This window comes from Neomonachus schauinslandi, chromosome 14 (assembly GCF_002201575.2).
Source record: "Neomonachus schauinslandi chromosome 14, ASM220157v2, whole genome shotgun sequence".
Lineage (NCBI taxonomy): Eukaryota > Metazoa > Chordata > Mammalia > Carnivora > Phocidae > Neomonachus > Neomonachus schauinslandi.
In genome coordinates this window covers 26,056,221-26,082,423 of record NC_058416.1, presented here as the reverse complement: position 1 = coordinate 26,082,423, position 26,203 = coordinate 26,056,221, and the positions used below count along the sequence as shown (strand labels likewise).

General features: G+C 38.3%; 1 protein-coding gene across 1 annotated transcript in view; it reads right to left on the bottom strand.

Annotated features, from left to right (window-relative positions):
• SMAD2 (SMAD family member 2) overlaps window positions 1-26,203 on the bottom strand; it is a gene marked incomplete at its 3' end in the record, with an annotated part of 75,599 nt that overhangs the window by 39,080 nt on the left and 10,316 nt on the right. Inside the window, exon 2 of the mRNA XM_021686345.2 lies at window positions 12,926-13,214. Within this exon, the coding sequence (XP_021542020.2) occupies window positions 12,926-13,161 (236 nt within the window). The remainder of the gene's footprint in view (window positions 1-12,925; window positions 13,215-26,203) is intronic.

Sequence of the window (26,203 nt, the reverse complement as noted above, 5' to 3'; positions counted from 1 at the left end):
AAACTTGCATTTTTGGGATAAATCTCACCTGTGAAGTATTCTTTTTATATATTGCTGTTTATTTTAACAATTTTTTGACAAATATTAATCCATAAATTTTCTCCTCTGGATGCTGTCTTTGCCAAGTTCTGGCATTGGGGTTATGTTGGCCTCATAAGAGAACTTTTTTTCTGAGTTTCTGTAAGACTGATATTATTTCTTGCTCAAATGTTTGAAATTACCAGGAAAGCCACCCACACCAGTAGTTTTCTTTGTGGTAAAGATTTTAATTATGAATTCAGTTTTCTTTTTTTAAAGATTTTATTTATTCTTCTGAGAGCGAGCGAGCATGAGTGGGGGGGGCGCACAGAGGAAAAAGCAGACTCCATGCTGAGCAGGGAGCTGGACATGGGGCTCGATCCCAGGACCCCAAGATCATGATCAGAGCCAAAGGCAGATGGCTCAACCGAGCCACCCAGGGACCCCATGAATTCAATTTCTTTAATTGATACAGAGCTACCCAAATCTTCCATTTCTTCTTTCATCAGCTAGGATAACATTTTTTAAGAAAGTTGACCATTTCAAACTTAATAGCATAAAGTTATTTAAAATATATGCATATTAGGCTTTTAATGTCTGTAGGACATTTCATTTCTAACAGAGGTAATTTATGTTTATGGTCTCTATCATGTTCTTTCTCACCATTAGTCTAAGAGGGGTTTACCAACTTTTTGCTCTTTCTAAAGAACCAGCTTTTGGCATTGATAATTACCTCTACTGTCTTTCTTCTAATCACGGATTTCTTATTATTTTTTTTCCCTTCTACTTACTTTCCATTTTCTTTGACTTTTGTTTCTACTTTCTTACATGAAGTCTTAGGTAAGTTTTCTAATATGGTTATTTAAAGCTATAAATTTCCCTTTAAGCACAGTTTCAGCTACATCCCACATATCTGATATGCTGTAATTTCATTATCACTTAGTCTGAATTATATTGTAATTTCTCTCATGGTTTTCTTCTAAATAACCCATGGGTCAAAGAGCTGTGTCGTTTAATCTCCATTTTTTAAGATGTTTTATTGGTATTGATTTCTAATTTCGTTCTGTTGTTGGTAGAGAATATACTTTTTTGATTTCAACCTCTTAAAATTTATTGAGACTTCTGCCCTGCAAACAGTCTTTCCTGGTATAGTTACCATGAGCACTTGAAAAGACTGTATTATACTGATATTAGATTTAGTAGTCTATAAACATCAAGTCAGTGGTTAACAGTGTAATCTAGATCTTCTATGTCTTTACTGATTTTTTGGGGCCTAACTGAACTCTCCAACTGTAACTGTGGATTTGTGATTTTGACCCATTAATTCTTCCAAGTTTTACTACACATATTTTAAAGCTTTTTTGTTAAGCAGGTACACATTTATGTTTATGGCTTCTTGATGTCAGCACTTCAGAGAGGTCATTTTACAATGCACGTATCAGCACTAAGCCCTTACACATATTAAATCACTTGACCTTCCAACAACCCATGAATCAGGCACTGTTATCCCCACTGGACAAATGAGGTAGTGGAAGCACAGAAGTAAAGTCACATGTCATCATGCAGCCAGCAAGTGGCCAGAAGAGGTTGCATTCTTAATTACCAACGCTATTCTGCCTCTTATATAGTTATTAAAAACAAACAATAAAAACACAGCAAGACAAAACTAAAACAGTAACTTTAGTATAGTATCCCAGGTAAGTAAAACCTTCATAGAATGTGCTTAATTATAAAAATTAGAGATTTTGCGATGAGTTAATTTTCTCAGGGGAAAAAAAAAAAATTTTTTTTTTTTTTAAAGATTTTATTTGTCAGAAAGAGAGTGAGAGAGAATAAGCAGGGGGAGCGGCAGGCAGAGGGAGAAGCAGGCTCCCTGCTGAGCAAGGAGCCCGACACGGGACTCGATCCCAGGACTTTGGGATCATGACCTGAGCTGAAGGGAGACGCTTAACTGACTGAGCCACCCAGGCGTCTGGGGGGGAAAAAATTCTTTAGACAAGTAAATTGGCACAGCCACTCCCAAATCAAAATAGGAGGAGACAACAGAATCCCTATGGTCAAAGTCCTAGAAGGATAAAACTGGTAACTCTTATTCTTCTTTGGTTTGGTATAGTTCTTAGAAGCAGAAAGACCAAGTAAGGATTGAAAAAATATTTCACCTTTACCTCTAAATGTTATATTGAAAACACTACTTTGAGACCTTGCTAGATGTTCCAACTGCCTTTGAAAAACATCTCCCACACAAATAAAATAGTCCCTATCACTGAAGTCCCTACAATTGATTTTAAGTATCAATTCTAGGGGGGCCTGGTTGGCTCAGTTAAGGGTCAGACTCTTGATTTTGGCTCAGGTCATGATCTCAGGGTTGTGAGATCGAGCCCTGCATCTGGGTCTTCGATTAGTAGGGAGTCGGCTTGAGATTCTCCCTCTCCTTCTGCCCCTCCCCCACCCCCTCACACTCACTCCTGCTCTCAAATATATAAATCTTTAAAAAAAAATTTTTTTAATTAAGTATCAATTCTAAAAATAGTTGCTCAAAATATTTCAAGTTCATCCAAAAACAAACTTTTCACTTACGAAAAAAAAAGCTAATAAAATGGGCTCAGAATATTTATTTTAATAATGTAGCTAATAGATTTTCGAAATTTTTATATATTCTTTTAACAATTAAAAATGTATCCTAAATGACAAAAAAAAATCCTAATGGAAAATATAAGTACGTATCATTCCAATCTTTTAAATTAAATAGATAAAACAAGAATTAAAATACAGAATAGAATTCTGTAAAAACTCAACTTTCTAAGTCATACATTTTTGTGGTGCTTGTATTTGGTTGTAAAGAAAGGTTTTTTAATCTGACATTTTTAAAAATTAGCATCGTATAAAATAAAAATCAACTCACATTTGTAAACACTTTGAAGTTGACAATGTTTTTACATGAAGAAGTTATAATGTATAGGTAATATACATAGACAAATGTATTACTTACAACTGTTAATGCAAATTATACGAGCCATCACATAAAAACAATGAGGAAAAAATTCTCTCAAGTTCTTAAAATATTTTTCTTTATAAATTTTGTTCAGTATCGAACTCTGAACTTTCACACTGTCCTTAACACAAATATAGCCTCCCTTCACCTGCTCTCCTGCATTGGCCTAGCAAACTTGGAAGTAAACCAAGTCAGGGAGAAATTATATCTTCTTACAAACGTATAAAGTCATACAAAGAAGCAAAGCTCATAAAAGAAAAAAGTATGGGAGGAGGGAGTTAATCAAAAATCTTACATAGTTCTAATGTAACATTATGCATGATCAGTTTCCTAAGGGCCTGAAGACCACCATTCCGCAGTGCTTCCCATAATGACTCAACAGCAGAGCTACAGCTGGATTCTGAAAGACTAGTATAACTGTTTAAAGGGGGGAAAAAAGATGGTAAAGAAGGAAACTCCAATTATAATAAAATCGCCTCTTGGGAAATAAAGCCTCATTGGAAAATCTGACAGGTATCATGGTCAATTACATTCAGAAAAGAAGTTTCATGCGTTGTGAAAATGGTAATGTACCATCCCTCCACTCTCATATATTCTATCCATCGCCAGCCCCACTAACCTTGGACTCCCGAAAGTTTTCAAAAACAAGAACATAGACGGCTTCTTCGACAAGCAGACTCGGTGAACCCCGCCCACTCTCACGCCCTTTCACACTCCAAAAAGCTCTTGTCCACCTGCTCTCCTTCCAGCAGTCACATTTTGGAATGATCCTAGGGCTGCTCGAGTCCTACTCAGATGTATGGAGTAACAGTAGATCTCTTCAGAAACTAACATGTTACCCTGCACAAAATGAAAACTTTATCCTCCCAATCTTGCTAACCCCACCTCCTCCGGGACTCTGCAGCTCTTATTTTTAAGAGGGGGTTTTAGAGGAAAAAGGAGCAGCCTTATGGGGCCGACCAGATTGAGAGCTGATGTGACAGCAATGTGGTGCTGACGTCCTGTGAGGCTCAGAAGGCCAGTGCTGCCTCTTACCTGCAGTCAGCTCCTGGTGCAGGTACTTCCCTGGCTGGTCTGCCTGGGCCACTGCAACACTCCAGGTTGGGCCTCTTGATCATTTTGAGACAACTTCAACTACCTTAGTGTAAAGTCTGGACCTTGGGAAAACTTGTGCATCTCTGATCCATCAAACTCTGAACATGCTGGCTCTTCTCACTGTGCCTGCTCTTCATTCTACTGATGCAGGGGCAGCTCTATCTGGCCTCTCACTTGTTAGCCATTTTCAGGTGGAAGGCAGGTACCGGTCTTTTTATTTCCCAAACCTCAGCAAGTCAAATGGGTACGTTCTCCTGAAGCCCCTCAATGTGGACGAAAGAAAGGGGAAATGCCACAGCATATACTGCGTTCTGCAAAGAAATTCTCATATGGGATCCCTCTTACAAGCTCCTGCATTTCTTCTATATAGCCTAGAAGTGAGTGATGGGTTAACCATAGCCACAACTGTCTCTGGAATCCCGTCTGCAAGTCCTGCCGCTGAATGGTCTACTGCACCTCAGTGTTGAATATAGGTTACTTGCAATCTACTGATCTCAGATTTGGGGGTCTCTGAATAAATACCAGAGGTGTCCCCATTTGAACATTCTGTTACAATTCTACTTCCAGGGGCGCCTGGGTGGCTTAGATGGTTAAGCATCTGTGTTTGGCTCAGGTCATGATCCCAGGGTCCTGGGATTGAGTCCCGCATCAGGCTCCCTGCTCAGAAGGGGGCCTGCTTCTTCCTCTCCCTCTGCTGCTCCCCCTGCTTGTGCTCTCTCGCTCTGTCAAATAAATAAATAAAATCTTAAAAAAAAAAAACAATTCTACTTCCAGGTAAGATAAAAGGTCATAGCAGGCTAATGTCACTGTTGCAACAACTAGAGGAAAAAAATAGCAACAACAACAAAAATTGTGCAAAAAGACAAGGAGAGCTGCTAACATAACCAGAACAGAATGAATCGAAGTTGTAAGAAGAAGAGGGCACCTGGGTGGCTCAGTCGGCTAAGCGTCTGCCTTGGGCTCAGGTCATGATCCCAGGGTCCCAGGATCGAGCCCCACATCTGCCCCTCCCCCTGCTCGTGTTCTCTCTCTCTCAAATGAATAAATAAAATCACACACACACACACGAAGGAGAAGGAAAATATTCTAGGTGAACTGAGGACTGCCTGTCATTCCCTTCCCAGAGCTCATATGCAGATTCTAGGAATAGGATGAAGGTCAGGCTTGGTCTGGGAAGAGAAACTCTACTGAAGAAAATAACAAAACTTTGAACAATCACAGGATTCTCCTCCCTCAAAGATGTTTGCCAGGGGCACCTGGGTGGCTCAGTTGTTAAGCGTCTGCCTTCAGCTCAGGTCATGATCCCAGGGTCCTGGGATCGAGTCCCGCGTCAGGCTCCCTGCTCTGTGGGAGGCCTGCTTCTCCCTCTCCCACTCCCCCTGCTTGTGTTCCCTCTCTAGCTGTCTCTCTGTCAAAAAATAAATAAAATCTTTAAAAAAAAAAAAAAAAGGTTTGCCAGATTGTAAAGATGTAATCCATAGGAGGCTCAAGAGCCAAACTCAAACCATGGAAAGAAGGACAAAAGTGAATCTCCCATGGTGTTTGTGGCAGGTGACAGAGGCCTGCCAGGCCTCTGGGGAGCCCTATTCAAGGAAAAGGGAAGCCCTATTCAAGGAAAAGGTACGAGCCAGTGGTAGACTGAATCACAATAAATGGCAACCGAGCCCCAATCCTGCTCAATCCCCACTTAGATTAGGGGGATCAGCCCCTCTATCCACCTGACATAGGAAAGGTCAAATACTTTTTGGGGAAAGCATCACTTGCAGCACCTGTCATTCCCTCATACGCAATAATATGGCAGACCATCAAAACGACATGGCACATGAAGAGGCAGGGAAAAACGATAATCAAAAGAATGAACAGACCATGATGGAAGCGGGTTAACAGATGATCCAGATATTAGAGTTGGCATACGGACTTTAAAATAACTATCATAAATATACTAAAGAAAATTCAGGAAAACAGAGATGACGAATTTCAAATGAGAGTTGGAACCTACAATATCAAAGGAACATACCAAAACAGAAAAATACAGTATTTTAAATTAAGAACTCATTGAATGTGTTTAACAGCAGACTAAACACAGCATAAAACAGGATCAGTAAATGCAAAGTTAGGTCAACAGAAAATATCCAAATTGAAAAAGGAAGGAAAAATCAAAGAGTGAAATGAACAGAACATAAGAAACATGTGCTATCCAGTCATTTTAGCCCAAGTACCACAGAGGATTTAAAACCAGATTGCAGGATATCCTAAACTGGTGTTTTACTATTACTTTCCATCTCCATGGTCCATGTGTGGTGCTTTCTATTTCAGGTTCTTTAGCTGGTGGTACATTTACTTGTGAATCACTAGTGGGGACCACAGAGGCCTGGAAACACTCCACCGCAAGACAGGAAAGAGAAGGAGTAAACAGCACGGTTAAATGTTGTCCCCAATAATTATGATCTTCCCAGAATGTGGTTAGTAACACAGAAACGGTCTGGGCAAGCTGGAATGGCTCCAGATACAACTGGAAACAGACCAAGGATGCTGGCAAAAGAAAAAATGGTTGTAATTTCTTAAATGCCTATTATTTTAGCTAGGTTGATGAATGTATTCTTTAAAGCCAAGACAGTACATTAATAGGGCAAGAAAAGTGGAGAGGATATTTAGTGCATCAGGTGTTAAACATTACATTTACAGAGATTAATTAATCTGGGTACAATTCAGTAATTTTATGAAGAGACAAAATTCCTACAGCAGGGTGTTTTCCCTGATAAGGTAAATAATAAAAATGTCCTATGTAAGAATATATCCTCTACACAAAAGAGCTCTCAATACCAGCATCCTGCAGCAAGAGCATCCTCAAAACACCTAACTGTAAATGTAGGTACGAGATAAAGGTTAAAGCATCTTTCAAACTTGTTTCATAGGGCCCTACACCTTCCTCAGAAGGGCTTGCACAACTTATACACAGAACACACAGAAAATGACAAACTGGAGGCTGATAGAGGATAGCTGTGACCCGCAATTGCAAAGTTCTCATTTGCAGCTATAAAAAGTTTCACTGTTCTGATTTTATGAATAAATGTTATACATTTGAATAAACTATATTCTACATAATGCAATGTCACCTGGCAGAAACTTCTTCTAAGCATAGACAATACAATTTAATGTCTACAATTTAAGTCCTCTTAGAGAAACTGGAAGGAGAATGAAGACATGGAATATCTGTGAATAGTTCAAATAAATCACATTCATGATTATAGAGCTTCACAATTCACAAACCAAATTTATATTATTTCAAAGGACCCAAAAGTAGTACTGAGGAAATACTCAGGCAGTACCTACCACCCCTTTTTCACAGATGAATAGTAAAAAGTAGTCACGTGCCTCAGGATCCACATTCACCCAGGACTGAAGTGGACTCAAAAACAGGTTACCAAACCTCAAATTTAGAGTTCTCTCACATTCTCTCTCACGCTCTCTCTCTCTCTCTCTCTCTCTCACACACACACACACACACACACACAGATACTAATAAGTTGTATGTACCTATCTATGAATGAGGGAGAGAGGATTATTCTTACTCTCTTCTGAAAAATTAAAAGGAACTAGTTTAAGAAGAATTGAAGAATACCACTGCTTGGGTTTTTTAAAAAGACTTCTCTTTAATTCTTCCTGGGTTATACAGAAAAGCAAAAGAGTAGGAATATGAAGTTAGAAATAAAAGTTGACAATCCACATTTACTTTAAGTACTCTGATGTTTAAAACTTTAGAAGATGGAAAACAAAACCAAAAATCAGTAACAGCATTAAAAAGAAACATATTATCCTGAAAGGATACATAAAAAGTGGGTAATACAAGGATTTCTGAATAAAGTGGGCAAGGAGATGGGGGACACTAGGGTAGGGGAGACATTTCCCACTGTATCACAGGTGGGTGAATTCTGAATCATGTATACATACTAGTTTTTGTTTTTAGGAACATACTTTTTGAAGGAAAATACAGATATAAATGTATGTATTTCTAAAAGAATGTTAACAAAATGGAAATTTAATTGCCCTTTAACAGAAAAATGACTTCAAAGGGTAAAAAAAAGTAAAGATAAGAACAGTTTAAGTACTGAAAAAAAAAAGAATAGCTTAAGTATCGCCCAAAAATCCTATTTAAACATTTAACTGTGCTGGCTATAAAAGTAAAAAACTTTTATATATATATATATATATATATATACATATACATATACATATTAAGAAAAAACTATAGGACATTCCTTTTTTTTAGATTATCCATAAATAACCACTATTAACAATTTGGTGTATTCTCTCTAAAGATTCATGGTTAAGTGTTAACATTTTCAGAAGTATGTTTTATCAAGTTAAGAAAATTTCTATTTCTAATTTGTTAACGAATAAATATGGAATTCTATAAAAATCTCTTTCTAGAGGGCGCATGGTTGGCTCAGTCAGTCAAGCGTCGGACTCTTGGTTTCGTCTCAGGTCAAGGTCTCAGGGTCCTGAGATCCAGCCCGGCAATGGGCTCCATGCTCAGCACAAAGTCTGCTGGAGATTCTTTCTCCCTCTCTCCCTCTGTGCCTTCCCCACCCCACCCATGTGCAAACTCTCTCTCTCTCTCTCAAATAAATACAATCTTAAAAAAAAAAACCTTTCTAGATCCATCAAGATAATCAGAGTTGTTCTTAAATAGGACTATAGAGTATCTATATTAATACATTTCCTGTAGTTGAATCATACTTGCATTCCTGCAATAAACCTTTCCTAGTCATGATTTTGTCACTTTTTTAGTAACTCTAGTTTCTGATATTTATTTATAATTTTTCCATCTATTTTTATAAGTAACACTAGTATAAACTTTTACTATTCATGTTCAATTCTGGTATAAAATGAGCTGGTAAGTTTCCTTTATTATTAGAGTTAAGAAAACTAAGGGTCAGGATCGGGATTTTTCTAATTCTTTGCTATTACAAACAAAACTGAAATGAACACCAGCAATCTTTGACCATATTCCTGACAGTTCCCTTAGGATGAGACATCAAAAATGTGATTTCATGGTCAAAGCACCACCCGAGCCCCTTATAATTTATGTTTATGAAAATGAATTCTTCATTCCTACACATTTACATATAATGGATATTATAAAATTGCCATGTTACACCTCACAGGCCCTTACTTTTAACTTTAGAGTCTCCAACCCTATAGCAGTTTGGATTTTGCTTTATTGTAGATAATACACACTAAAAGCTTTTTCTTCTTCTGGTTGATTCATTACCCAAATATCAATGCCGTTCTCATTTCATGACTGAGTTGTCTTCCATTCCTTGGTCTCAAAAATGTTTGAGATATAAAAGCCTCATGAAGCTTTATTTGTACTATTCAGCTCATTGCAGCTTGACAGGTGAAGTTCTACCAATGAATCACTTTGTGTCACCACATTCAACAACGGGGAAGATGTAGTGACATGTGTGTGCTAACTAGTTTCTATCCCTTCAGAGACAAAACTATGAAGGCTGAGTAATTATATGAGGAGTAGGAGGGACATGGAGCCAGGGCTGTTTCTGCCCTAAATTTAGTCTCACTTTACGATTAAAAGAAAGGGGGTCGAGGGTGAAGAAACAGTTAACAATCAATACAACAGATATTTTAACAGAAAACATTTGCCATTTTTAAAAATTAAGTAATTTATGTTTCATGTTCTTCATCAGATGAACTTATTTGTATTTTGGGGTTTGTAAAACCTTAAGATTTTTTATTAACAACTTTCTTGCAATTTTAAGTACATAAATTTATACAGTAAATCCATTCTGTATCATATGTTAAATAATTTTGCCTAAACTACGGTTTGGATTTACCCATAAATGGACCTTTCCTGCCCCCACTCCCCAACCACTATGTAGTAGTTAAGAAATAACTAATAATCTAACACACATTAACTGTTCTCCTACTAAAAACAAAGCCAACTCTATAAAATATATGGGACCAAACCATAGTGTAAGAAGCTTAAACTTCTTGATAGACAACAAGCGGTATTAACAAATCTACATTTCTTACCAAAAAATCCGCCAAAACACAAAAAAACACCCACCAAATTAGACAAGCCAAGTTTCCAAGCTTCAAAGAACTTCTGACTGTAAAAAACATAATAATGGTCAACCACCACTTGACTTTCACTGTTCAGGTAAAAGAGTAAAAAAAAAAAAAAAATTGTCTTTAATGATCGAAAAGCCCTAGAATACGGAAAGATCTTTAAAAATAGGCTATAAGAAGAATGGAAAATAGGAAAAGAATGTTGACCAAGGTGACCTGCACGTATCTGAATCATCGGGCGCTACCTACTGTATCACTGTCTCCTTAAAGGAAGGGATGGTGCAGCTCTCCTCTCAGCTCCGCTCAGTCCAGAACCACTGCAATGCAATGGCAGCCTGAGGCGGGCTGCGCAGAGCTGTGGCTCCCCGGCTCCTGGCACACACAGCTTCTCTGGAGGAGGAAGAGAACCTACCAACCGGTCTCCCTGCGCCCACTCTCGACAGTCTCACAAACCATTCTCCTCCCTGCAGCCACATGCCGAGCTGAGACTCTTCGGTGACTCCACCTTCACCCACGCTCAGGTTGAGGTGCACCTTGTGGTTCCTTACCACCTACACAGCCTCAGCCGGGCCACATCCCGCCTCCGCTTTACAGCCTCCCAGGACACCAGCCAGCTTAGCACCCTTCAGCAGTGCCCCCCTTAGCGTCACTCTCAACACCGCAGGGCCACTCTGGCAGAACCCGGCCTCTCCTGACTAAATCCCTCCTTTACACCCATCAAGATTCAGCTCTGGCATCAATCCTTTTCCAGAAGGAAACTCTCCAAAAGCTGCAGGGTGGGCAAAATTCTCCTCCTCTGGACTAACTCCCTGAGCACACATCTTTCTTAACACCTACAGTACTTATGAAATGATCTTCTTTATTTTGTAAAGTTTATCTCCCTTACTAGAAAGCAACTCAAGAGCAAAGACCATATTTTAACTCTAGCGAGGAAGAGCATATCACACATGTAGTGGGTGTTTTTAATAAATGTTTACCGAACTGAAATTCCAGGCACTATACAATGAAAAATTAGCAAATGTAGCTTGACTTATTCTTAGCCAATTCATTACCAAGTCCTGTCAATTCTACTCCATCAAATCTGTCCACTTCATGTGTTAGCACAGCCACCGTGCCAGTCTACCCTCCAGCATCTCTCATTTAGACTACTTTACTAGCCTCCTGATCTCCCTCCTTCCAGACCCACTGTCCAGTCTACTACCTACATACACATACACACACACACAGCCCCCACTTCTCAAATAAAAAAAAAAACTTTAAAAATCCTTTTTTGCTTTCTATTATATTTAGACTAAAATTCAAACTCCCACTGTGCCTTACAATGCCATATTATCTGACTCCTTCCAAGTTTTATACTCATTTTGTATTCCTCCATCTCTCCTGGGCTCCTTTTAAAATCCTCCAATACAATAAGCTATTTCTCATCTGACTGTCTTTACACTAGCTCCTTCCTCTCCTAGAAGACTCTCCCTTCTCAAAGCTGTTTTAAGTGTCACAATCCAATCCAAAGCAGCTTTTTTATCCCTCAGTCATGGTCTTCTTTGTACTCATTACCATCTCAAATTATATCAATTTGCCCATTTGCTTAGTAGATCTACCAGTGTAGATCTATGCCTTAGAAGAGGAGGAACTGTGTGTGTTTTGGTCAGACTGTACCCCCAAGGGCCTAGAAATAGCACCCTGCATTCAGCAAGCCCTCATAAGCATTTGTAAAACAAAAGCATAAACAAAAAAAGTGACTCTTATTTAAGATATACATGAACCAAGTAAAATAAAAGAAATGGATAATTAACCTACCAAATAAAGCAGGAAACATTCTACTGTTATTATCTGCGAGTAGATAGGCTGGTGTTACTGGGATCTAGTATCAACAAGCATGCAGACTGTATTTTCCAAAGCTCACTGGAAATCTGTCAATCAAGTAGCATGGTTTCGTGTGCTATATGCTAGCCCACATGTCTGACACCACCAGAAGTCATTTTAGAAAATGCTATATGCTGCCACTCCCCAAAACCCTGTCATGTCCACCAATAGTAGTGAAACACTTAAAAACCGCTTGCTACTTTGTTAAAGAAACGGCATTTCTGACAGTGGTACTTATCTACAAGTAATTAAATTTACACTAATAAAACTTCAACCTCTTAAGTAACAGGCCCTTCTAAGACAAGAGGTAGGTAGGTCTTTGCGCCAGGTTCTAACTCTCTGGACATCTAAGAAGCTGCCCCCTAGACTGTTCTTTCTAAGAAGTAAAGCTGCAACTCAAAACAAAAATTATATAAATAAAATTCACCACAGTGTTAGCTGCCTCTGTTAACGCTTATATTGACTGGACTTTTGACCAAGGTGGGAGAAAACTCAGTCACCACTGCACTATGAGAGGAAAAGCCTTGACTCTCTATTCAAATGTTGTTCAATCCCAGAAATGAGGATAAGCTGCAATGAAGCACTTAGGCAATGAGGGTAAATGAACGCAGTGAAGATAAAACAATACAACTAAGTATTTTATTTTGCTTGATTAAACTTCATTGTTCAAGAAAATGACTTGTAAAACAAACAAGTCTTAACTAGTCAAACAAAACTGAAACGCCAGGTTAAGAAGAGTGGTCATATGTTTTAATAATCACTATTTACAGGTGACTTGACTATAAAAATTTCAGTAACTTTCCTTTGGCTTCCTTTAAGCAATTTTCAACAGTATGACCACAGAGGTTCTGCTCTATCGACACTTACCTTGGTATGGTGACACATTTAGTATTACAATTTTGAGTGGTGATGGCTTTCTCAAGCTCATCTAATCGTCCTGTTTTCTTTAGCTTCTTCACCAAACTTTTAACTGCTTTCTCACACCACTTTTCTTCTTGTCCGTTCTGCTCTCCTCCGCCTGCTCCTCCAGACCCACCAGCTGATTTCTTCCATCCCAGCAGCCTTTTCACAACCGGTGGAGTGAATGGCAAGATGGACGACATGCTCTTACCAAAGGCCGCAACCCGCAATGAGAGAAGACGTTCCTCTACCTAACCTAGAAAAGATACAGAAGGGATCGTTTAGAGGCTAACTTTAAAATCCAGTCATAACCTCAACATTGTCTCTAAAGCAAATTTGAAAATGAGACAAATTCAGATCATCAGAGCAGACTTTCAGAAGTCATCTTTTTCTCCCACGACAAGGTCTTTATGACTTTAAAGCAATTGTGGAAATAAACTCTAAAAAACAAAACCATGTTATAAGTGGACAAATACAATAATTTTGCAAGTAAAATCTTTACCAACACTGGGCAAATTTACCACTACAAATACTACTTCATTTTTAACTTTTAATAGTGTCAATAATTAAAATATTTTCACCAAATAATGAAAACCAATTCACCAAACATTAAAACTTCCACCAGAAAGTTTTTCTCACTTTTTAGGACACTTAACAAAAATATTTTTAAAATGTATTAAGTCTACTCTCCCTGAAGTCTCAAATTTTCATAACTAAGCATCATAAAGTAAAATCTAAAGTTGTAAGAAGGGAAAAGGCATCATGTGTGAAGTAAACAACAAAAAGTAAAAAGTAAAAACAAAAATTAAAAAAAATAAAGGTAAATACAGTTTGTGAAGAAATGGTTTGGTTCACTTTTATGATCCCTTGAGAAGACTTTAAGTTAGGCCTCTTTTCAAAAATATTTTTTCATTTTTATCTAAGTAACAAACAATATGTGTCCTAACTAAAGTCAAATATATTTCCTCTTCTCATACTGAAGTACAATTCCTTAAAATCTTTTAACTTTGACTCTTGCTATTTATACTTCAAGTAAGAGGCTCATGATGGTATCCCTTGAAACATCAAGTTTAGGTATTATCTACTGTTTTTAGAAAATGAGGATTTACACGACAACCGCTCACTTTCCTCCAACCTGAATTAATTATCTCCCAAAGGTAGTTTTGTGTCTGATGAGACTGGTAGTAAACTACTATATAATCTTCCCTTTTTGTACAACTCTTTCTTTTCCCCAGTTAATGATCTGTTTTTCATGTGCTTTTAGTTTTCTATGTGCCTACCATAAATTCTCCCCACACTCTTCACAAGCCCCGTAATTAAATTTTAATGTGGATGACTTTAATCTCAAAATAAGAGACAAGATCATTTACCACTTGAGGATGGAACTGGAGAGCTGAGACTTGAGAAGAATGAAGATTTAGAAATGTAGCTCTAAGAAATACCTACAGGGGCACCTGGGTGGCTCAGTCGGTTAAGCGTCTGCCTCCGGCTCAGGTCATGATCCCAGGGTCCAGGGATGGAGCCCTGTGCTGGGCTCCCTGCTCAGCGGGGAGTCTGTTTCTCCCTCTCCTTCTGCCCCTCCCCCTCTGCTCCTGCTTTGTCTCTCGCTTTCTCTCTTTCAAATAAATAAATAAAATCTTAAAAAAAAAAAAAAAATCAGCTAGAATGAAGCAGGTATTTCCAGGCTACAAAGTAAAAGGTGTAGAGGAGCCCCATTTCTAATCAGGATGTAGAAATGACAATAGACCATCATTTCACCCTAACAATCAAAACAAGCCAGATAAGGCTACAAAATCATGTTTTTTCTGAACCCATCAGAGTTCAGGATGCAAAGTAACCTCAGTGGAACTAAATTCCAGAAAGTGCTGAGCTGTGAAAAAGAGGCCCACAAATGGTTTCTTACCTGGTGGAGCAGCTAAGGAGGAAGAATCCCACCCCAGAGGAGGGTAAGGAGAAACCAACCTACTCTTTTTTTTTTTTAAAGATTTATTTATTTATTTGAGAGAGCGAGAATGAGAGAGAGTACATGAGAGGGGATAGGGTCAGAGGGAGAAGCAGGCTCCTCGCCGAGCAGGGAGCCCGATGCGGGACTCGATCCAGGGACTCCAGGATCATGACCTGAGCTGAAGGCAGTCGCTTAACCAACTGAGCCACCCAGGTGCCCCCAACCTACTCTTTAATAAATTTCAATAGCAACATGTATGCTGACAAGACATACTAAAATTCCGAGGATTTCACAGAGCAAATCTGTACCACCCAACCACTCATTCCCACTACACGCTTGTCAAAGTATGCCTAAGGTAGGGAGAGAGGCCTAGAAAGCTGAGAGATGCCCTAAGAAAACTTACGGTCTCCCTCAAATGCAGGCAATCTGTCCTCTAACACAGAGGGGAAAGAATGGGCAGGACAAGTGAGAAAAATCAACCCAAGAGATCTCAGACATTCAGCTGCCAAGGGCTGAGGTGGGACAGCAGAGCTAAGAGAAAAACTTCCACCCAGATACTCTGGACACTGAACTACCAAGGCTGGATTAGGGAAGGGCTACTGCAACACACCCCTGGAAGGTGTTACTGACAGAGACATATCTCACTCGCACAGAAGCCTGGGGTAAGACTAGAGCAAGAGGAAATCCAGAATGACCAAGGGACTGACAACTGGGCTGTAAAGCAGAGAAATCACCCCAGGTCAAGAAAGCTGAAGGCTCAGATACACAGCACAAAGAGGTAGCCGGAATTACACTCAGACAACAAATCTTCGGGAGGCAACGTCTCAATCCTGCTCTCAAAACACTTGAACTAAATCAGTCTAAAGTTGCAACAAAACCCTGAACTAGCCCAACAACACAGCTTACTGATTTAACCCCACCACCTATTAAACTAACATGAGAAATGACGGGCAGTTTTCTGGAAGTAAATACTATTTACTTCAATCTGTATGGTTTTTATACAAATATTCACCATTCAATCAAAAATTACAAGATACAGGGACTAGCAAGCCCCAGGCAAAAGATGAAATTATGAATCTAATCAGATTAGAGAAGGCCCAGATGCTGGAATATTAAACTGACTAAAACGACTGAGACAAAAACATTAAAGGACCTGATGGAAGACACAGACAACACACATAAAGAAATGGGAGAATTTCATTATAGATACTGAAGCTGGAAAAAAACCAATCACAGGGAAATGTTAGAAATGAAAAATACAGTTTCAGAAATTAAAAGATTTCTTTAGATGGATTTAATAACAGTCGGTAATGAACAGTGAACTTGGAAAACAGGTCAAATTAAAGTACCCAAATTGAAACACAAAGAGGAAAAAAAAGCATGGAAAAAAAAAAACGAAAACCCCTGAATATCCAAGAGCAAATGTCTACTGGGTTTAACTGGAGTTTAACTGGAGTCCCAGAAGGAGAGGAAAGAGAGACTAGGGCGGAAAAAAATACATGAAGGCATACTGGCCAAGAACTTATGAGAAATGATGACAGGTATCAACCCACAGATACAAAGGAAACACAGTCATAGTCCATGGGCTGAACTGGAGACAGAAGTAAAGATAAAGGCTGAGTGTCGGCTAGGATTGACAGTTAAGAATTTGTGGAAGATCCAGACAGAAGAAAACTGCACTCATTCATAAGCTCTTCTCCAAGGGCTTCAACTGAGATCTCTTCAAAGACTGGCATGGAGCAAGAGATGGGAGACAGCTCTTCCCCCTTACTGGTCTCGCCTATGAAACAAAAGCCTTCAACTAAGAGGGGAGAATCAGGAAAGCCTTCCACACCCAGAGCCCAAGGGAAAGAATGGAGCAAAAGCTATGGTACTGTTGGGGGAGGAGGAGAAGAAGGGGGCAGAACCTACTTGCCCACCTACCACACACAAGTCTTTCACCATGTAACAATAACTGCAGTCTACTCTGCTAGAGGAAGGCAGGAGACACTGCTACCACCAGTCCCAGACAAAGATACACTGATGCTAAGGAATGAGTAGAAGAAAAAGCAACCTGACCCCGGCACAGGAGCAAGAAACTGGCTTGGACCCAAGATCCTGCACTAACACAAAGCAAAGGTCTGCTACTCCTAGATGGAAAAATCCGTAACAACTATTAGCAAGTCACATTCAGTAACATATACAGAAAAAGTAATATCATCACCCAGTGGGGTTTATCCCAGGGAGCAAAACTGACTTGCCATTTAAATTAAAAAAAAAAAAAAAAAATCAAGCACCTTATTTATAGTGTAAAGGAGTAAATCCTTATGATTCTCTTAACCGATGCAGAAAAAAAGAAAGCATTTGACAATATTAATTTAATATCCATCTATGATTAAGAAGTCTCAGCAAACTGGAAATAGAGAAACAGAAAAGAGGAAGAAGTTCTTTATTCTGAAAAAAGACATCTACGAAAAACCTAGAGCTAGCAAATATGTAATGGGTGAAACATTAAATTCCCCTTTCCTTATTACTGGAAATAGGACAAGGATGTCCACTGTTGCCATTTCTATTTAATAATGCACTGGATGTTCTAGCCAGCACAGTAAGGCAAGAAAGAGGAAAAAAAAAAAAAAAATGAAGGCATAAAGACTGGAAAGAAAGAGGTATATTCTCTGGTGATATGACGGTCTCCATAGAAAACTGCATGGAATCTGCATGGTAGTAAGGTTGTTGTAATAAACCTATACATTTACTAAAAAAAAAAAAAAAAAAAAAAAAAAAAAAAAGTATAATTCTCAAAAACGGACTTGGGATTCTCAAAAGACCATTCTCAAAATGGTCTCCCAACTGAAGATATTTAGGCCTTGGTATAGTTTGTTAGAAAAAAAATGGTCACAACCTAATGAATAATCCTATTCATTCCCTCAAAAGGGAAGAACAAGTAATGAGGTTAAGGTCCCCCAGCCTCAATTCAGGAGACTGTCCCAAGGGTCTCAGAAGAGGCAATATAGTATGCCAAATTTCATAAACTGATTTGGCCATGGATACACTTTGTAAGGGACATCTCCTGGAACTCCCCATCACAATGCCACCGAGGCACTCTTGATAGCCCAGCTGTGGTTTAGACACTAAAAATTTGAAAGGAGCCAATAAGCAGGATTATGTGACTTTCTTTAGCAATACAGGAGAACTGGTGAGAAAGTGAAGTTCGCTCAGAGCTAGAGATCTGTAGGGTAAATAAAGAACAGAGAGAACTTGAGAGTAGCCCTCTTAAGCTGTCCACAGTGGTAGACTCGGCCATAATACACATCAATAAGCACTCTAGTACATAAAACTACAACTTGACAAATAAAGCAAACCCACAAATTCCATCAAACACACGTAACAATCCACCAAAGTTGATGTTTGGGACTAGCAGGCAGCAAAAGATATAGCTGGCTACCTTGGACTTCTGCTGAATTCCTACTCTGCCACAAGCATGCTGAAGGGGAGCGAGCTGTATAAACCTCAGTACCAAGTGATATAGTCTTACCCGGGCATGGAGAATATGCTTATTAATTCAACCTTTAGAAGGGAGAGGTAGCACAAAAAAGACACCAGAGCAGAAGCCTGAAAAGACAGAGAGGAGAGAACATCAGGCAGAAAGTTCAGCACGTTTTCTGGAGATAGGTAGCATTTTAGGAGTTACAAAAAAATATAGGTATTGCTACAATATGGGGTACAAGGAAGCAATGCAGTAGGCCACTGGGGAGAGGAAAGCCGGCTAGGATTACAGAGCTGGACAGAAGTTAGAGTAGTATTCCTTCAGTTATCTGTGAGACGATTCACCCGTTATTGACCAAGTGGATGTAGTCATTTTAGGGATAAGGAAGATTCGAAGACAACTACCACTAAGGAACATAACTGAAGAGCATGTGATGGTAGACAAATCACCATCTGGAACAGAGAAAGAGAAGCAAATCTGAAGGCTGTTACAGGGTGAGCATTATACAGGCTTTATGTAAGTCACCGTGATCATCACATGACCAGAAGACCACAGAGGCCCGGGAGAGGGTAGTCAGCACACACGTAAAAGTGTGCCCAAGCAAGGCAGAGACACCTAGTCCTGCTGAAAAACAGAGGCAGCCAGTCTCCAGGCGTGGTGTCTTAGGACCCTCCAGGTCCAGTTCTGGCCCCACACCAATTTTAGCCTTAGAACAAAACTCTTCGTGCATTCCATGAGGGATCCCTGTTCCTTGTGAAAAACTGACAGAACAAGCAAAATACAACAAGAATTTATCTAAAAGTGTCTACACCTTTGGTTCAATTAATTCATGTATGAGAATTCAACCTAAGAAAATGAATAAAACTTAAACTTCCATATAATCAGCAACACTGAAAGGGATTCTCAGCAGTAGGAAGAATGTGAGCAACAGGTTCTCTGTGACACTTTTGTTAGGAGAAATGTTTCTTAGGAGTTCAGATGTATTCTTGGGGACCTAAAAGTTTTCTATGAAACCTTTTAAATTTTTTTTCTTCATGGAAATAAACACATGAAAAGTTTAAGTCTACTCTGGGTCATCTGAGTGACCTCATGGCCTAGTACAACCACATGATCTCAGTGTCCCATGTCTTAGAACAGCACTTATGACCACTTTGGAATGATGTAATCACTGAAAGTTACCAGCCTCAACTTGTCATGTCTCTGTAACCATGGCTGACTGACACCTGGCTAATTATCTCTGGAGAATTTTTAAATTATTCAGTAAAATATTTTTCGGTAATGCTGATAATACATTTCAACCAGTTGAGCGTTTTAAGTAGCTAAGATATATTTAGCCAACAGTCTTGAAATAATAGACTGAATTTAAGTTTTTACAAGGAATCCATGTCAATATGCTCCAAGCCGAAGACGAAATGGAGTAAGAAAACTAGATTTATGATCAAGTTATTGAAATATGAATGAGTCATTTGCAGAATATACAGATTTCCTTCCATAGTGTGGCAGCAAGAGCTGAAGTTAGAATTTTTTTCCAACATCTGCAAGAACTGAAAAACAAGTTCAGATACTAATTCTGTTCCTAATTTCAGCAATAAGTGAGACATACAAGGCAGGATTCATTAGAATAGGAAGACCTTATCTGTACAGCTCAGTAAGAAAGCTTATCAAGTGATCAGTAAAATTGGGATTCAAAGATTACTCACTGGAAAATTTCAGTTAAGTAAGAGGTCTGATTATCCTGAACTCACAAATAAAGCCTGCAAGTTATTAATCATCGTATAACATAGTTTTACAAATAGGATTCTACATTATTTCCTTAAACTACAGCTCATGTTCTTTGTAGTCTTCAACCCTGCTGTACTTTGCTTCTTGTGCTTATTGATATAAACCCTATCACTGACATGTATTAAAAAAATCTCCAAAGCCTTACGTTTTCTCACTTTCATATACCTTTACAGTACACAAGTTTATACTTTAGAATCTTTTATGATTCACTTTGCTTCTTTCTAAAGAAACCCCTTTCTGCCCCCAAACACAGTAGAAAACACTGAGTGCTTACTCTATAACACGACAGGTTAGTCTCAGAGTCTAGGTAAGCATTAAACTCAATTCTCACAAGCACCCAGCAGGGTAGATACCCTTATTTACAAATGAGGAATCTGAGGCATGAAGGATCCAGATCTTACAAAGATACTCCTCCCTAGATATTCTTGTGGACATTTTAGTTCTGCTTTTCACATTTAGGTTTCTAATATACGAGGAATTTGTTTTTGGTTAAGGGCTGAGATAGTGACCTAAACACCTCCTGGAAGGATAGCCCACTTTGTCAGTGCCATGTACTAAATAGTTTATCTTTTCTCTGGTAATTCACGCAGCTCCTGTCACTACCTAATCCCTATAAACCAACGTCTGATTGTGGGCTTTGTATTCTGTTCATTGTACTTGTTCAAACCTACACCAGTATCATGGGATTTTACTTACTCCTGCTTTCTAGTAAGCTGATTATCTGCAGAGTGAGCCCCTCTCTTATTTTTCAAATTGATGTTAGTCATCTTAAGTTTAGTTTAAGTTCCACCAAAACTCCATAGGATTTTGATTACAAGTGCAATGAACTTATATTAATTTGTGAAGAACCAACATATTTATAATACTAAGTATCCCTATTAATGAAAATGAGATGTTTATTTATTTTGGACTTAATATCCATCAGTAAGTTGTATAATTTTCTCTGGAAAGGTCTCACACATCTTGTTGAACTTACTCTCCCAAATAGCTTGGGTTTTACTTATGGTGTTTATCTTAAAAAGTTAAATATTTCAGTCATACCAAAAAAAAATATGGAAACACCCTTGGCCTCCCACCTAGCTCTGTCAATTCTTAACATTCTGTGGTATTTGATCAGCTGTAAGAAATAAGACATGATAGATGGATATAGCTCAAGTCCCTTATATATACCTTTCCATTCCCATTCCCCTCCCTCCTTGCTTCTCAGAGATAATCAGAACCCTGATTTTCCCCCATTGTCACCTAATGGTTTTGCTACATATTGTATTCATAAATCTTTGCATTTTATAAATTTCTATGAAACTTTAATACTGTTCATGTCACATTGCTTTTTTTCACTATTATTACTATCCATGCTGATATTATAACCTTGAACTCTAGTTCATTCATTTCACCTCATACTGCATTGCACTGTGTGACTATTACAGCTCACTGTCCATTCTCATTTTGATTCCTATTTAGATTGTTTCCAATTCTCCAACCTTACAAGCTGCCATGAGTAGTGTGATGTATATCCTCTTATAGGTATGTGAGAGCTGTTTAAGGGCAGAAACTTTCAAACTTCTTGATCAAAAAAGAAGACCCACAGTGAGAAATACATTGTACACTGCAACCTAATTCTTGGTCTCTCTCAATTAAAAGAGACATTTTACTGTATGTTATCCTCTGCTATTTCTCTAAATTCAGGGCCGTGAACCATTGGTGAACATGAAATCAATTCAGTTAATTCTGAAAAATATCTTTCAAAAAGCGAAAGAAAAAAATAGGCAAAAAATAATAAAACTCATAGAGTAAATAAGCCAGAATACAGTAGAAAACAGAGTACACTTATTTTAAGATTTTTACTTCAGTTTTTGTCACATGTAAAATAATATTTTCCACCAGGGTCCGTAAAAAACATATGATAGCCACTGCCTTAGGAGCTGCATAGGAGCACATCCACATATCCTTTACCAAATTCAGTCAACCTGATAAGAGCAATTGTCATTCCCACCAGGGAAGTAGGAGTTCCTACTTTACCCAACATTTGACATTATTTGGTACCTCGAACTTTTTCCAAAAGGATGGGTGTGACACAGAGGGTTGCTGATGTTTTGCACTTCCCTAAGAAGTTTGAGAATATTTTCATGTTTATTGACTTTTCAGGATTCTGTTCTTTGAATCATCTGCTCATATTCACCATCTTTTCCTTAATTCACAAGGTTTATGTATTCTGGATGATAATCTTTTGTTACACATGCCACATATCTTCACCCAGCAAGTTACTTTTGATGGCTTTTTATACTTAAGATTTCACTTTAATGAGCTCATCTTTAATCAATATTTTAAATACTGTATTATGTATACATTGGGATCTTCTTAAAGATCCTTCCATATGTTGTCATCTTTTAAAGGTCATAAAGTCTAAAGTTTTGCTTTTCATCCTTGTAACTTATTTTTGTGTATGCTGTGAGGCATACACAAAAGGATCTTCCCCTCCCCAGCAAAGATAACCAAGTATACCAGTACCATATATTGAATCTTCCCTAGTAATTACAATGCTACTTGTTTTTCCAGGCTCTTTTTTTTTTCTTCCATTAATCTATATCCGAGGCAAATACCATCACCTTGTAACTACTAAAGCGAAAAAATATGTCTTGGTATCTGATGAAGTGAATCCTCTTTCACCTCCTGGGATTTTAATTGGAATGACACCAAATATATAAATAAGTGGAGGAAAACGGACATGTTAATGATAGTGTCTTCCATTCATAAACACTAGTATGTCTGCTTAAAATTTGAATTATAAGGGTGTTAAAATTTTCTCCATTAAGGTATCACACATGTTTCTGTTTTATTTTTCCCTAGGTATTTTGTAGTTTGTGTTGTCATTTTAAATAGCGACTTTTTTTAAAATTTTGTGTCTTGCTGGTATACAGAAATGCATGGTTTTTACATACTGTTTAAAAATCAACTTTATTGAGGCATAGTTTACATACAGTAAAATGCACAGATGTTAAATGTATAGTTTGAGGAGTTCTGACAAATGTATACATCCATATAACCATCATCCCAGAAAGTTTCCTTGTGTCCCTGTTCAGTCAATCTACCTTCCTCACCCCAGGCAGCTACTGATCTGATTTCTATCAAAGTAATTTTGCCTGTTCTAGAAACTCATATAATTGGAATCATGCCTTATATACACTTCTGTGTCTCTCTTTTTTTTTTTAACCAACACTCTTTACTCAAATTAAGCAAGTTCTCTTATACTCCTAAGTTTTCTAAGAATGAGTACAGAATTTAATCATATGCTTTTTTCCCCTTCAACCATGAAGATTATCATATGGCTTTTCTCCTTTGATGTGTTGATTTCATTTACGGGTTTTCTAATGTTTAATCATCTTTACATTCCTGAGACACGCCCTTATTAGTCATGGTATTTTTTAAGCAAATACTAACATTTTACCCAAAATTTCTATTGCCACGTTCATTAGTGCGATGTGGCCTGTTCATCTCCCTTTGCATACTACACTTGTCCCACCCAGAGTATCAAGATTACAGTAGCCTAACAGAATAATTTTTTGTTATTTTCTAAAACATTTTGTATAAAACTGGAATTACTGATTCTTCATAGTTTTTTTTAAGATTTTATTTATTCATTTGAAAGAGAGAGAGAGAGCACACACAAGCAGGCAGAGGGGCAGAGGAAGAGGGAGTAACAGACTCCCCGCTGAGCAGGGAGCCCAAAGTGGAGCTTGATCCCAGGACCCTGGAAATCATGACCTGAGCCAAAGGCAGACGCTTAACCGACTGAGCCACCCAGGTGCCCCTCTTCATATGTTTTATACAACTTGTCCATCTGGGGTTTTCACTTGGGATTTGGGTTTTTGGTTTTGGGTTTTTATTTAATCTTATTTTGCTGTAGGTAGATGTCTAATTTAAATCTTTAAATTATAATCTTGTCAGTACCCCTGGGTGGCTCAGTCAGTTACACACCTGCCTTCTGCTCAGATCTTGATGCCAGGGTCCTGGGATCGAGTCCCCTCACTGGGCTCCTTGCTCAGTGGGGAGCCTGCTTCTCCCTCTGCCTACCACTCCCCCTGCTTCTGCTCTTTCTCTTGGACAAATAAAATCTTAAAAAAAAAAAAAAAAATTATAATCTTGTCAAGTTTCTTATTCTTAAGCCAATTTTGGTCATTTACTTTGCAAGAAATTGTGCATTCTATCTGTTTTCAAGTTTAAAGGCAAAAAGCTCCACAGTATTCTCAGTTTTTAAATCTCAATTTGTCTGTAGTCATATCCCTTTTTGATTTCTAATACATTTGTGCCCTTTTTTCCTCCTCTATCAATCTTGGCAAATGTACCTTTCACTTAGTTGATATGATTAAAACTTTTTTTCATTAACATTTCTCAAATTTATTTCTTTTCTTTTCTTTTACATTGTATAGTTAGCTCATTAATTTTTAGTTCTTTACTAACAAACATCTCCTCATGAGTGGGATTAGTGTCCTTATAAAAGAGACCCTAGGGAATTCCCCTGCCTCCTTCCACCATAGGAGGTGAGCAAAAAGAAAGGTATCTATGAAGTTCGAGGAAGCAGGTCCTCACCAGATACCAAATCTGCTGGCACGCTAAATTTGGACTTCCCAGCCTCCACAACTGTGAGAAATAAATTTCTGTTGTTTATAAGTGTCCCAAGTCTATGGAATCCTATTACGGCAGCCCAAGATGGATTAAGACATAGATTATGCCTACTGTATATTTTTTTTATTCCTTTACTTTGAAACTATGTCATCATACTTTTAGATATGTCTACTAATAAAAAGCATTTAGTTTTTTGTTTGTTTGTTTCATTCTCTTTTACTCAGCAATCTTTACCTGAAATTATGTATTAGGTTTATGAAAATACTTCGCTAATTTTTATCATCTTATTTTGTGTTTTCTAATTCCCAAGCATCTTCTTTGCTTTTTCCCTCCTCTTCTGCCTTCTGTTGGAATGATCAAATTTATTTCCACTTCCTCATTCCGATTTGAAGTTATACATTCTAATTCTTTCAGAGGGTTATCCTTTAAAATTCAATGGAAAACTTTAATCAGTAGGTTGCAGGTGAAAACAGCAGCCTATTAAAAACCATAATAAAAGAATTAGAAAAAGCAAAAAGAATCTCATGAAGATAGAGAGAAGAGTTAAAAAGAAAACAAGCAAAATTTTGGTAACTGGAAAACAAATGGATGAGTAGTCACTGTTGAACAGATCAGAGAACTACTAACTCTATGCGAGGTGTGGGGAAACATCCTGATTTTCACAGCAGAATCCTCAAAGGGTTAAGTAAAAAAGACAGCACCAGTCACAGCAAACACTGAGGGCTGAGAGAAGAGATGAAATAGGCAGGATTGGGTGAGAGTTATTTGAGAAGCAATGACATCCTCAGACCCGCTCCCCCACTTTGTCACGGGGTCCTGTTCCTCTCCCTCTACGGAAGACTGAATGTTCTCAGCAGAGAGTAGAACAGTCTCACTGGACTAGAAGACAGCCTGGGAACCACTAGGAAAAGAGAGGGAGTAAAGGAACAGGGGGAGTACATTGTATGCTAAATATGGACTCCTAACCCCTTCCTCCACTGGGTTCTGGCTCCCAAAATAGTAGCAGCCAGACCTTTACCCATTTAGTCAGATCAAGACTCTTCTCTGGGGTACCTGACCAAACCCAGGAGGGAAGACGTACAGATACTAATACTGAGAGTTTACCAACAAACAGCCCCCACAGATCCCTCTACAATGAAACTGAAAGGAGACAAGACTCACCCACATGCTCAGTTTCCAAGCAGTTTTTTGGACCCCTACCTTTGTAATTAGGGATGACTCTCATTACCTAAGGGAAAAATGGCTAAAAACAGAAAAATATAACTCAAGAAATCTGAGACCATACAGAGAAAAAAAAACATTGTAAAAGTCATCAACACAGCTATAGAAACAAGAGAGAGCAACCCTGAAGAGCAGCTTGCTTTACAAAAGACACATTCAAAGAATAAAAGAAGAGTTCTAAGATAGCTTGATAGCTTTTGAAGGCGGG